The 14,600-nt window shown below is 44.4% G+C and overlaps 1 protein-coding gene across 3 annotated transcripts in view; it reads right to left on the bottom strand.

Moving 5' to 3' along the window:
• The window catches only part of fras1 (Fraser extracellular matrix complex subunit 1), a 617,312-nt gene that overhangs the window by 233,717 nt on the left and 368,995 nt on the right, over positions 1-14,600 (bottom strand). For all 3 annotated transcript variants that reach the window (XM_068039139.1, XM_068039130.1, XM_068039149.1), the window contains exons 20-25: positions 11,363-11,506; positions 10,176-10,328; positions 9,915-10,061; positions 8,129-8,275; positions 1,303-1,443; positions 43-183 (exon numbers count right to left, since the gene is read on the bottom strand). In XM_068039139.1, coding sequence (XP_067895240.1) covers positions 43-183; positions 1,303-1,443; positions 8,129-8,275; positions 9,915-10,061; positions 10,176-10,328; positions 11,363-11,506 — 873 coding nt within the window. The remainder of the gene's footprint in view (positions 1-42; positions 184-1,302; positions 1,444-8,128; positions 8,276-9,914; positions 10,062-10,175; positions 10,329-11,362; positions 11,507-14,600) is intronic.

Raw genomic sequence — 14,600 nt, forward strand, 5'->3', positions numbered from 1 at the left:
AGTACTGCTTTTCTGTTTATAGAAAAAGCCACTAAATCTTACCTATGCATTTTTGCTGACTCTGATTGGAGTAATACCTTTTACCACAGTCATGAACGCACTCTGTTGCTAACAGGAGGTAAGGCGTCTTGCATTGGCTACACACACTGGGTCTGCTACACTTCAAACAGCGTTCATTACATCCTACAGAATGCACAATTAAAACAGTATTTATTAAAGTTAAAATAAATGTAATTTTACTTCCTGAGTAATTATGTTAAATCTCTTCATAAATGTTGATGACAGAGCGGCAGTGAAAATGTTTTGGAAATGTTAGCAGAATAAACTGCTAAATCTAACATGTACATGAGGAATGCTGTGGAAACTCTGAGCAGCTTTGACATCGTACGAGATGAATATACGATTTAGGGGGGGGAATTTTAACCTAAACCATTGAGCGGGTTTGGGTCAGGTGGGAGATTAAAGTGTTAAAAATCTGAATCCTGTCCCCAACAAGCCTATTTCTGATTTTAACAGGAACATGGTGGCGTGTGGTGGTGTAGGGGTGGCGGTGGGAAGGGGCGAGGTGGGGCAGCCAACACACTCCAATGAGACAGGTTGACATTTTAAATTTTAGAATGAGGCTGTGTGCCTCATTGTTATTCCCCATTTGAAATTTCATGCCAAATGGCTGAGTTTTCTCAGCCTCTGGAATCCTCCCCCCAGGGTCTCCGATTTCCACCCACACCCCAACCCTAATGCTCCAATCTCTGCTCAGGTTTCTGACCTTCCTCCACAAGGCCTTCAAATTCCCACTCCCTCGCACCCCACCCCCAACCCCATCTCCCAGGCATCTGACGACACAACCCCAAGCCTCCAATCCTCCATCCAGGCCTCTGATTTCCCCTCACCCCCACAGAGGCGCCTGAGCCCCCTCCCAAGCCTCTAACTTCCCCCTTTCCCCCCATGTCCCCCGAGGCTCCTATCACCCCCTCTGGCTTCCGACCTCCCCACAAAATTGAATCTTATATACTTCACATTAGTGGAAAGTGGACTTTCTGTTAGATCCATATGAGAGGTGTGAAACACAATTGTTGGATTTTCAGACAATAACTGTGGAACAACAACCTTCTGTTTATCAATCTTGTGCATTGATACCCAATTTCATTTGCCAATCCTATGCCTGCGACCTAAGTAAATGATATCAGTACTGGCAATCAGTTACAAAAGGATAAGTAACAGTTTTTGGGACTAGAGTATTTTCTACTCCTGTCCATTCATACATTTGAATGTAACATAATAGAGAAACTCTAATTAACTCACGTATGCATTCTTCTCCCACTTTGTAGAAGCCTGCTGCACACTGCTTTATGCAGGAGCCGTCTTGCAATACGTAACCATCCATGCACTGCAAGCAGTCAGTTTTGAGGGGCCCCTTACAAGCATTGCAGCTCCAGTCACACTCTATCAAAAAAAAGGATTGTTATTTTCTTTAAAGATAGCAGGGTTACAGGGATCAAGCGGGCGAGCAGGATTGACAGGGTTGCTCCACGGAGAGCTGTCATGGACTCGATGGGACAAATGGCCTCCTTCTTTGCTGTAGAATTTTTAAAAAATTACTCTATGACAGATTGACATCAAATATTTCATGGAAAAAAAGAGAGGAGTAAAAGTTTAGGTTTTCTCTGAAGGGCCTACCACAAGAGAGGGTGCCACCTTGATGACAACATATATATAACACCATTAATGACAGGGGCAGATATGGTTTCTAACTGCCAGCTAAGCTGCTCAGCTGGCCCAGATATGCCAGAAAAATAAAGATGCTCCCACAAGCCAGTCAATGTAGAAAGTATATAACCAAGAAATGCTGGAACCACTCAGCAGGTCTGGCAGCAGCTGTGGAAAGAGAAGCAGAGTTAACGTTTCGGGTCAGTGACCCTTCTTCGGGGTCACAATTAGAAAAAAAACTGCTAACAATCCTTTCATTTGCTGTAGAAACACCCTGCACCAAGTAAGCAGTAGTTTCCACAGTGTCAGGACAGTAAGCCATTCCTGAAGTCCCATTTTGTGCAGTACTTATGCAATCTAATAGGGCCATAATTAAAATAACTATCAGAGATGGTTCCACAACCAGCATATCTTGGGAAAATCTATCTTTTACCCTGCTTGCACAAACACTCAGACTGATTACTGAAGGTATCAGTCCAAGGTCTGCAGTGGTTTACATACACTTCGGACATGAAAGCCTTTGAAATCCAACTTTTCTTTTATTTATTCATTCATGGGATGTGGGTGTCACTGCCTAGGCCAGTATTTATTGCCCATCCCTAATTGCCCTTGAGACAGTGGTGGTAAGCTGCCTTCTTGAACTGCTGCAGTTCTTGGGGTGTAGGTACACTCACAGTGCTGTTAGGAAGGGAGTTCCAGGATTTTGATCCAGCGACAGTGAAGGAACTGCGATATAGTTCCAAGTCAGGATGGTGTGTGGCTTGGAGGGGAACTTGCAGTTGGTGGTGTTCCCATGCATCTGCTGCCCTTGTCCTTCTAGGTGGTAGAAGTTGTGGGTTTGGAAAGTACATTCGAAGGAGTCTTGGTGAGTTGCTGCAATGCATCTTGTAAATGGTACACACTGCTGTCACTCTGCGCCGGTGGTGAAGGGAGTGAATGTTGAAAGTGGTGGATGGGGTGCCAATCAAGCGGGCTGCATTGTGCTGGATGGTGTTGAGCTTCTTGAGTGTTGTTGGAGCTGCACCCAACCAGGCAAGTGGAAAGAATTCCATCACACTCCTGATTTGTGCCTTGTAGATGGTGGACAGGCATTGGCGAGTCAGGAGGTGAGTTACTCGCCACAGAATTCCCAGCCTCTGACCTGGGAATTAAGATGTACAGTACCATAATAACTTCAACTCAGTTCTGAAAGAAGAGGTCAACCATTCATTCATGGCTGACAAATGTTTCAATACATATGTGTATATTCAGCCAGATAGACCATACAAGTTCAATTATTGATCTCTAAAGAGTCAGTCGATCTCAGCTGTAGTGGCAGTACAGGCACTACAATTGGACTGAAAGAGAAAAAAAAATCAGCAAGGATTCCTCTTCCTTATTTCTGTCTTATAACATTGTTGGAAAATGGGCAAATAAAAATAACAGGTGAGGACATCACTGGATTTGACAACGATCTCCTATCATCAAAAAGCCTGTCAAAACTCATCTGAAGAATGAGAATATTGGTAAGATACCGGTGGGTTGTTGGTGCCCACTGCCACAGATAAGAAATAACAGTCAAGTGGAGGAAACTGTTAAAAATAAAAACAAAAATTTACAGGTGAACTTGCGCAAAGGTTCTCCTGCTTGTTTATGACAACTTCGACAGGAAAGCTGCAGAAACTTCTCAAAAATGTTGCACACGTTATTTTTCGAGGGTTTCCATGTACTTCCACCAAAGTTACAGAGGCCTAATGGGAGAACCCCTGGAGAAATTCACCGTCATCCTGCAGATTGTCAGACTGCTCTTACCATTAAACTGGCACCATCAAACAGACGATCACACTCGTTGCAGAAAGATTTGGCTATAAGGAAAGTGCATTTTCAAAATGACACTGATATATGTAACAAAGTGGATATGAACCCAAATGCCCAAGGGGTAAATCTTCATGCCAGTCTAATACTGGGATGAAAAATTTAAAATGAGTAACGTGTTCCATCCAATCAATTTTTAAGATGATATATGCTGCAATTGAGCAGTTGGTATAAAAGTGGTGGAATAAGTGGTGATGATATTCGAAGCAAAGCCAAGGGCTTAACTGGCTTTCAAAGTATTCTTAAACATTATTATCCAAGCTGGGTCAGGTGTGCAGTTGAAGATGGATAAATCAATGTGGCTGAAACTCAGTGCCTGCACACAACAGAAACTTGAAAATACGATAGTGAAAAGATCTTACCAGCGGCGGATGGGGGGTGGAGGGGTGCCTCCACCGTGCGGGGAGGACGTCTTGTAAAATAAGATGCAATCCCTGTGGGCTTGTGGGGGGGCGGGGGGAAATGGTGTCCCTCCTTTGTGGGCAATTTGTGGCCCACGGAGGACCCCCCCCCCCCCCAACACCCCCGTCCCGGAACAACTGTACCTGCCGGAAACCCCTCTCTGGACCGAATGCCCATCCCCCATCACCTCTCGCCGGGGCCTTCTGGACTGGCCCTGCCAACTCCGCCTCACCTACCTCTTCTCCGTGGTTCCACCACTGGGCCAGGGTCTGAGGCCTCTGCAGTACCAGCAGTGGCCACCACACCCGGTGGTGCTGCCGATACTGCTGAGTTGCCGGCCCTGTAAGTGGCCGGTAGCTCTTGGAGGCAGGTTCCCCGTACCTATGAAGTCTCCTTCAACTTTGGCCCCAAAAGACTGAGGCAGACAGCACGCAAACTACATGTTTCCAGCTCATCAACATGATTGTAGCATGCAGCCCAGCAATGTGCATGGCTCACACAACATATAGCTAGACTGCACTTCTTAAAGGAAGTCTGCCCCTCTTAAAGGGGAGCTGCACTCAAGCTGCAGCAGCTGCTGGAACAGTCTCAGAAAGACTTTTATGGATGGAAGAAGACTGGTAATGCAGCAACAGGGCAGTGATAGGGCTCCCAGGTTCTATGATGCGGTGCTTAGAGGCCTTCGTGATGGAGGTGGAAAGCAGAAGAGGTGATGGAGGTGGAAAGGAGAAGAGGTGATGTTTGTGCAGAGGGCCAGGAGGCCCTCAACGCATTCCCTCCAAAGGGAGTGGGAGCAGGTAGTCATGGCGGTCAATTCACACAGCTTGGCCCCAAGGACCTGGCTGCAGTGCTAGAAAATGTTTGATGTCTTCACATGTGTGGTCAAAGTCAGTGAATGCATCTTCAAATGGCATTTCCTATCCACTGTAGCACCAACCTCTCACGCTACGCACAGTCCCCTCTCTCACCCATCAGCAATCAGGACTCATGGCTAATATTAAGATGCTCCACTTCACCCTCACATACTTACCAATGCTACCGGCGTCATATGCACCTCTTGAATTTTCCACATAACTCCAGCTGTTCAGCTGTGGCAGGCACATCACCGAAACACATTGCAACACAGTCACTGACATTCTTCGCTCTCTCTTGCAGGACAAGGTTGCACAACTTCTGGGGGACAGGCACATCTGCATTTCCTGAGCTTTTTGGAGGAGATGGTGCTCCACATTATAGGGCCAGCAATGACTGAGGCCGCTGCACCCAGAATCGCCAAGAACATTCAGAATGACAGTATGTTCCTGCCTTATGCTCCTTCTTAAATCCCACTTCATCCTCATCCTGCTAGCTGGCATTGAAGTGCAAGCTGCAGATGGTGTGACCATGGACCTCTTGCTTTCCATCCACCCTTTTTCCTTTCCCCAAACCTGCCCTTCTTCATTTTTGCTTTCAGTTACCCAAGATTTGGCAGCTGGTCAGTCAGTGCAGCCTCACCTTGAAGGACACGGGCAACTGCAGACTTCTGATGAAGCAGCACCATCACTTAATCTGATACTTGCAGCCACCGACTCAGATAGTAGAGAATAATAAAATGCAGGATTAACATGTGGTGAGTAACTGGGCACGAGTGAGCTGCAGGCAGGGCATGGGGAAATTGCAAAGCACGTGCCAACTTACCGGAGGCGAGGTCACAGACGTGATCTGCTGCAGGGAATTGAGAAGAAAACTTCGATGGGGCGGTGTACAGGAGTACACTGATGGGCATGCACACAGAGTTGCTTGGTGCATTGGCAGGCCTGCTACATTGTTTGTTGTCACTGAAAAGGACTATAGAGGATTCCAACTCCAACTTGGCACAGAGTTTTGCAGAGAGCTTGAAGCCCCTCCGTTCCAGCGAGGAAGCGATGGCCAACTCCCTGACAGCACTTGTGGACCCAGCCGTTATGCAGAATCTGGTGGCCGATGTCTCAGCTTCTACTGCAGTACAGGCAGGAGTCACCCAACGACCCAGTGCTGCAGCAGAAGCTCAGACAGCTATTATAAGATTGTTGTCATACAAACCCAATTTGGTGCCATGCAGACTCAGACCGCTACCCTCATGGCTGTGGATACTAGTGTTCAAAACAGTCCAGTGATCTCTGCTCCAGGAGGTTACCATGATTGCTGAGGTGCCACCCAGGGGGAGTGGTAATGGTCCTGTAGAGCAAGCACCTGTTATCCTCTCTCAAGATGACAGCTTTCTGGCTCCCCCACTGTCACTATGCCAGTGTCCTTGCTGTTGCCTTTCAGCCAGCCAGCCCAGACTGCTGGCACCCATGCTGAGATGGTACAGTCCAAAGCTAGGACCTTAAGGCGCAAAGCTGCTTGAAGTCATCCTGCAAGATCATCTGCAGTCTCCCCGACCCCCGCTGAAAGTCAGCAGCCTTCCACCGACCATGCTGAAGCCACTGGGGTAGCGCTGAATAGGAACACTAGGATAGGCAAAGACACCCACAAAAGAGGCATTAAGGGAATGCACAAGGGTAAATAGTTCAGTTTTGTATGTATTATTGGAAGTGTTGTTGGATGAAGTTGTTCTAGAATGGTATTTTTGTGGGTCTTTTACTTCAGGATTTTGGCCAAGTGCGCTGTGATGGCCCACAACAGAGGGATGAAAAGGTGGGGAAATGAGCAGCAACAGTGATGTGGGGATGTGATTTCAGGGGAACAGGAGTCTGAGTAGCCAGTCACAGACAGCCCTTCTGGAGTGAAGTGCTCCTGGATGCCTCCTCCATTCTTCCTGCTCCTTCCATGCACAGCTTCCCCTCAGTGTTGCATAGGCTCCATCTCCAAGTTATGCTGCAGCCCAAGAGAAACTGCAACTATAACCACCATTAACGAAAGCAAGCTTTCTCCTGACAGTCCTTTCAACTCCTCTGACGTTCTTGTCGAAGACCAGCACCACTCCCTTGTGAATCCAAAATCTTTCCCAAAAGCTCCAATAACACTCAGCACAGTACTTTCACTCACTCTATGCAGCATCAAATGAAAGTCAACAGCACCTTACCTGGAAATCCCATTGTGAGCCCTTTAAATAACACTAGTGGAGGGTCCCTTTCGCTGCTGAACAAATGTTCAGTTGCGAGTGTTTAAGAGAGAGCATAAACAGGACTTGTGAGGTCCAAAATGGCAACAGCTTCTACGCCAAATCAGCATTAGACGCTGTTTGATGTCACAATCTGCCCCTCTGCACGCTTTTGGTACATGCGTGGCGCATCCATGCTAGTGCCCTTACGGTCAGGGTGCACCGAGCTGGAAGTGGTCCAGCCGACCTTTTTTATGTTATGGGCTTCCATTGCTCTGGAGCAGCGTTGCAGAGCCAAAATTTGTGGCCATGGATTTCAGATATTCTGGAGAAACAGTAATCACTGAGGCCTGTCACAGCAAACTTCAAAACTGTAAGTAACATACTGTTGTTTTAATTTTTCCTAATTGGTAACTGGTCAAAAGCAAAATTAATTTCACCAAGAAAGCCATTTCTAGTAGTGGTACTCTTAAATCAAATGTAACATTTATTTCCAATTTAAGTACCCATAGATTGAGTGGCTAACAATCTAATTTTTTTGCACCACTCTCTGGCATTTAACTGGAGGGCTTTTCCATAATCCTATTGCCACAATCCACTGTTGTGCTTTGTGTAAGATAAGCAGACTGTATTCTAAACCACCAAGGCACTCCCAGCAAATCAGGAATGCTAATTTCATAAACCTTGAAGATATTTTGAAGAGACTGAGAGTTGCTTAGAACCCCAGCTGACAACAATTTGCCTGCATCGCAATGCTCACACTTGAATGTTCAACATGGCATTTTGGTGTTCCATTACATTTTTCAAATTGTTTACAAGTGTACAATTCTTTTTTTTATTGGAGTCATTTATTCAACTGTTAGGATACATGGCTACACACAGCTTCATATTAAGAGACTTTTTCTTCAATTCCTCCTGTTCACAGTAGTACATCAGAAGACTCAACATGGAGTTAAGTACCTTCTTGTACAATCTAAGTATCCATATTGCTTCACCAACATTTTTTGATGAATAAGCCTGTTCAGACTTTTAAAATAGGCCAAATTAATGAAAAAACAAACTCCAAACTGGGACAGAAACTGTAAAATCTGCCTGTCTTACCTCGACAAGTTCCGGTAGAGTAGTCAATGTAGTACTGTTGGGCACAGACCTCATAAAGACATTCTCCAAACAGCAAAACTTTAGTGGGGTCTTTACAGGTCAAGCAGGCTGCACTTGACTCACATGTCAAACACTGGCTACTGCAGGCTAGGAGACAAAAGCAAATAATCTATTGGAAGTAATTTGTTTCTCCCAACAAACAACCTATAGTATCACAGAATCCATCTTACATGAAAATGAATCAGCTTGTAAATAGCCTTGGATTAACTTTCTGCCTGTTATTTTGATTAATAACTTTTGTTTGTCACATGGCTGTTAATTGATGCTTATGGAAAGTAAGACAGCTGGCATTCAACCAAATGAATGGTTAAGCTTTAACAGGAAGATGATTACAAAAAGCCTGAACTATTACCATTAATGATGGACTATCCAAAATGGAAGCCAAAAAGTGCTGCTTAGAGCATAATGGGTCAATGCTTTAATTGGGTTACAATGAAATCTAAATGCTTCAGAACTTTGCATGCCAGAATTATTTTAGGGATCACTGGTGGCAATGCAAATGAAACCAATATTAGCTATCAGAAATCAAAGCTATTACACAGAGTGGCACTACATTTCCCAGTGCAGCATGTCACAATGGACCAAATGGCCTCCTTCTGTGCTGTAACCATTCTGTGATTCTTTGTCAGTTTCTTAAAATTGACAGTTACAGTATTAATTACATCAGCAATATTTTGTAGACAGTATCAGTTAATGAGGTATAGAGGTAAGATTCTCAACAGATTATGGTGGGGAATAGCCTTTTCACCTTGAGTTTTGGTTCATTTACAAAAGTGCATCATTAAAATGACAAATGTGCACCAAAGACTTTCAAACTAAGGTCCTTAAAAACACAAGAGATAACTGATGCGATCTCAGGTGTTCACCAAGTCATCACATTTTTCTTTTTCTGTGATTGGTTCCTGTACTTTTTGACTTACTGTCATGGTATCTTTGTTCTAGGATAATAATGAGAGGAGGAATTGGCACTGTCTTTCAGAAGTCAGGGAAGGGCTCCCTCGGAGTCTGTCAATATTTTCAGAAGGCACACAGGAGTGTGACAACATTTAAAAAATGCTACAATTGATCTCAGTACCCCTTGATTAGAGCAAGGCAAGGGAATATTTGCCACAGCTCCTGCTGTTGATTGCTATCCAGTAGTTTCTGTTAAAAGTGCGCTTGCGTAGACATCAGGTGAGTATATCATTAGGCCTGGCTGTTATGTCCTTCAGTAAATTAACTTGGATTAATATCCGGTAGTATAAAGTACCAAGGCATACACACATGAAAACATGCCAGATATGAGTGGCCAGCTAGCATCCATGGAATTGTGCTCCATCAGAAGACAACTCTGTGAGAAAAGGAGAGAAAATTGGCAAAACAAAAAGACTCAACAACTTTGTTAGAAATTGGGCTCCTCTAATCTTTCTACCAATACTTTAAATCTATGCCTCCTAGTCACTGAACACTCTGCGAAGGTAAATAGGCCCTTCACATCCACTCCATCTAGGCCCCTCACAATTTTGTATATTTCAATCAAATCTCCCCTCAGCCTCCTCTGCTCATGATTTTCTAACCATTAATGGTTGCAGTGCAGCCAAATTTTTAATATGTGCTCCTAGTGGCTGAGGTTCCTTACTGGAAGCGTGAAGTTGGAAAATTACTCCTGCAGTATAAATCCCAACAGTCAGCAGATGTAGCAATATAATAGTTGCAGCTCACTTGCAACATGCCCAGAGATACATACACTGGCAGATGCGGTTGTTATCACTGTAGAAAGCTGGGAGACAGGCAGTAATGCACATGCCAGTGTGGGCCAGGACCAGGTCAGCTTCACAGGCAGTGCAACCATATGCTCCTTCAGTACTGCAAGTTTTACATGATGAATGGCATCCTGGAATAAGCAAAGAAAAGACATGAACCTATCAACATGTTTATTTCAATCAATATAAGAATGAAAAAAAACTACAGAAAATTATTTTAAAGTTTTCTTCCTCTTATTGCTTACTTTTGCAAGTGCCTCTGCTCATGAAATATCCCGTGGGACAATGAGAAGTACAATGGTCTCTGAGCAGCATCTCACGGGGATTCTTACAGGACAGACAGACACTACCTGTATCTTGAAGGTCAGCTACACAGTGCTGACACTGAGGTTGGCAATCTGAAACAAAAAGGGAAAAACAACATAGTTTACTGTTACCATCCAGTACCAATATCAGCCTAGAGCAGTCGGTTATAATTTAAACATTGGTCCTTTTTTCATTATACTCTAGTTTCATTGGAGCATTACAAACACATGCCCTGAGATTCCTCTGGAGGTTTTTTAGGGGCAGTGCAGAGCTTTCACCCACTCCATGAATGTTCCCCTTACCCAGACAACTTTCTCAAAGCAACAGTATTGACATATCAGACAGGCACTTGCACCATTAATGCTGCCACTAGGGCAGCTGATCAGGTCGGGGGAGGTGGGAAGGGAGGGGAATTGGGTGGGTTCAGATTTGCCGTAGCATTTTATCACAATGCAAGAGATATTTATAAAAACGAACACTTGTTGAATTGGTCAGTGTTTGCACTGCAATCAACTGCTTTTCAAGCAGCTGAAGTTGGAAAACACCTTTTAAATTTGAAACTCATTGAGTTTCATTGTGTGCATTGTGTGTAATTCTGTAAACTAAAGTAACCAAACCTGGGTCAGATGAGGTCATTATGCTCCTAATTCCAAGATTATATCAGTTTACAGATCATGATAAAATAGCGATAGATGGTACAGGCAGCAAAAACTCTACTGTTCATCCTCCCATCCGCTGGGAATAATATTTATCTTTGGGCCGTTGCAGCCCACTCCAGGGATGCCTCAGAGAACAGGGTGGGGCAGGGCACCTTCCCACACTGAGATTACAGCAGTAGAGTTCTAGAATGGATCCATTCTGACCCTGTAGAGTTCTAATCCTGGTCCTGAAAGTATTACGGGAGAAAAAATGTTTTGCCCCAATCCTTACTGGTGAAACTAACCACAGCTTGGCTTCATCAGATAAATTTTGTTGGATTCTGTTTCACAACATAGCTGTACATTCACCTCCAGTAGAAAGAAAAACATTGGGGAAACTGAAAGCAGTCCACAATAGGTTTCTGTTTTATTGTACAATTAATGGATACCTTTTCAATTCATGGTGCACAGTTAAACTGTTCACTTACCAACACAGTATCCAACTTGGTTCAGATATTGCCCCGCTTTGCAGCTAGTTCTGCAATATCCATTCAACAATGTAGCATGAGGATGACATGTCAAACAGTCAGAGTCTGAGGGGCCAGCACACCGCTTGCAGGAAGGATGACATGCTAGAAAGGAAGAGAAAATTTAAGACAGTTAATAATTAAAGTGTCTTGGGAAATTTTACTATGTCAAAGGTGCTATATAAATGCAAGATGTTGTTGACTTTGAAAATATAAACCTTGGCCAGAATTTTACCTCTGTCCCTTCGTTGTTCTAACCATAGTCCCAAAGGACCATAGGCATTATTCCCCATGAGAGAGAGACAGTTGGTGATGTATAGCTTGACGGTCACCACTCCTCAAGCATGGGGCAAGGCGAGGAGACAGGCCTCCATGAAGTACCACAGCCAGTAAGGGGATTGAACCCGCATTGTTGGCGTCTTTCTACAGCACACTGTAGCCATCTAGCCAACTGAGCTAACCAACCCCCACATTTAACCCCTACACCACAGTGCAAAATATCCAAATTTGACTAAAATATACTTTGGATCTGATATGCTGCATTTATTTATCTTCCTTCATTCACTTAATCAATAGCATTGCTTGCCAATTTGTGGAACATAATAGAAATTCCAATAAAAGCGCTAATTATTGTTCATCAATTAACAAATGAAACGCTGAAACATAAACCTATAAAAACTAGTCCATTTTTTGATACACACCCTGCCAATCTTTAAACGCACAGCATGTTGTGTCAGCAGAGGCTCCGTTTGTACTGTGCTAACATTTATTCCAACCAGGAGAACATTACTATATTTTTTGGTCATTTAACTTGTCTTCATTAAATCCTCCTCATGAGAAGGTACTGATTTATGTTGGGGGTACGTAAAGTGGCAATTCCTCCAGACATTGGACTGAATTTTAGCTTTTGGATCCAATCACAGCAGGGGAGGCCAGCCATGGGTCGGGAACCCAAAAGTTTTGCTGTGGCTCTTTAGCTCAGCCACAGCATTAGTATCCTACTTCCAGGTTTCCTGATTAATCAGAGCAGGCATGCATGATCATCACCCACAAATAAATGTTCAAGCATCAATATATAAAGGGACACCAATAAGGGTCAGAATGGTCCATTCTACAATTGTAAGGAAAGGGTCAACAATTTTACTGATGTAGTCTGAACGTTAGGCATCTCTGGAGTGGGCTGCAAGGGGCCAAAGAAAAATATTGTACCTAGTGGACAGGAAGAAGCAGCCAGCCTTGGAAAGCCAGCAGGCATGGCTGGATGTTACTGAGGAGGTGCCAGTAGGGGTGCAATTCATCGCCCATGGATAATGCCACATGGGGTTCAATGACTTCAATAGGGCAGGAAAGTTGAGCAACATGCTCATTCAAGTGCCAACTCTTTCACTATAACTTCCCCAGCTTTCTTCCTGCACAGCACTCCATTGACCAACACGTCTTGCTGCTCCACCCATTCTTGAGGCACCTCCTCACATCCCTAAATGAACAGCTGCCAATGACACTCACACATCTTATTGCCATCTTACAACCATCCCTCACAGCCACCCTCCACAAATGTTATTATTCCATCCTCTCAACACGTTCCATTTCTCACACTCATAGATCTCTTCTTCCTCTCCTTGCAGAAGAAGAGAGAACACAACTCCAGAGAGAGGCCTAAAACTAGGATGGCCCTCCAGTTATCCCAACTGCTGCGGAGAATGACACAGTGGAGATCAGCAGAGTGCCGGAGTGCAAGGCCATTGGAGATGGAGCGATAGGGGTCTCCCAGATACCTAGTGACAGAATTAGATCTCACAACCACATGGTACACAACATTCATACACATTGACTTGATTTCAGCAGTACTGAAATATGATCAACAGCACAATGATGACTTTGAACCCTTTCACCTTGTCATTTCTAACTCATGTCTTGCATCTCCCACAGGTCCTTCAAGTGTCACACAAGAGCTGGTGCAGAAGGAGGTCAAAGACTGTTCAGAGGGGGTCACTCAGTCTGAGGAAGCACCATCACACAACTTATGCCTCCCTCCACCTGCTCAAATACAACTCAGTGGGGTTCCCAAGAAGTATTTGGGTTGTCAAATGGTGTGATACACATCACAACTGAGCAGGAGCAGGTTTTGGAGACAGGGACAGTAGTGATGAGTCCCCACTGGAGAGCACAGGACTTTCCAAGCTTTGCTTAGCTGATCACAGCTGCTGAACCTCAGTGGCCTCAATAAAGACGACTATTCTGGAGCAGCAGAAGAAAATGTGTGAAGTTCTGTCAACATTTCCAGAGGCACTGCGCACCACTGGAGAATGACTGCATGATGCTGTTTCTAGCATGAGTGGCCTTCGCACTGATGTCCACCTCCATGGAGTGACCAGCTGCATGAAGCCTCAGACACAGCAGACAACTGAGTGCAATACGAATTAGGAGCAGGAGTAGGCCACTCAGCCTCTCGAGCCTGATACGCCATTCAGTAAGATCATGGCCGATCTGATTGTAACCTCGACTCCACATTTCTACCTATCCCCAATAACCTTTCACCCCCTTGCTGATCAAAAATCTATCTGCCTCTGCCTTAAAAATATTTAAAGACTCTGCTTCCACTGCCTTTTGAGGAAGAGAGTTCCAAAGACTCACGACACTCAGAGAGAAAAAAAATTCTCCTCATCGCTGTCTTAAACAGGTGGCCCCTTATTTTTAAACAGTGACCCGTAGTTTTAGATTTTCCCACAAGAGGACTCATCCTTTCCACATCCACCCTGTCAAGACCCCTCAGGATCTTATTTGTTTCAATCAAGTTGCCTCTTACTCTTCTAAATTCCAGTGGATACAAGCCTAGTCTGTCGAACCATTCCAGGTATTAGTCTAGTAAACTTTCTCTGAACAGCTTCCAACGCATTTACATCTTTCCTTAAATAAGGAGACCAATACCGTACACAGTCCTCTAGATGTGGTCTTACCAATGCCCTGTATAACTGAAGCATAACCTCCCTACTTGTGTATTCAATTCCCCTTGCAATAAACGATAACATTCTATTAGCTTTCCTAATTACATGCTGTACCTGCATAACTAACTTTTTGCGATTCATGCACTAGGGCACCCAGATCCCTCTGCATCTGAGAGCTTTTCAATCTCTCATCATTTAGATAATATGTTTCTTTTTTATTCTTGCTGCCAAAATGGACCATTACACACTTTCCC

Source organism: Heterodontus francisci, chromosome 1 (genome assembly GCF_036365525.1).
Source record: "Heterodontus francisci isolate sHetFra1 chromosome 1, sHetFra1.hap1, whole genome shotgun sequence".
Classification (NCBI taxonomy): Eukaryota; Metazoa; Chordata; class Chondrichthyes; order Heterodontiformes; family Heterodontidae; genus Heterodontus; species Heterodontus francisci.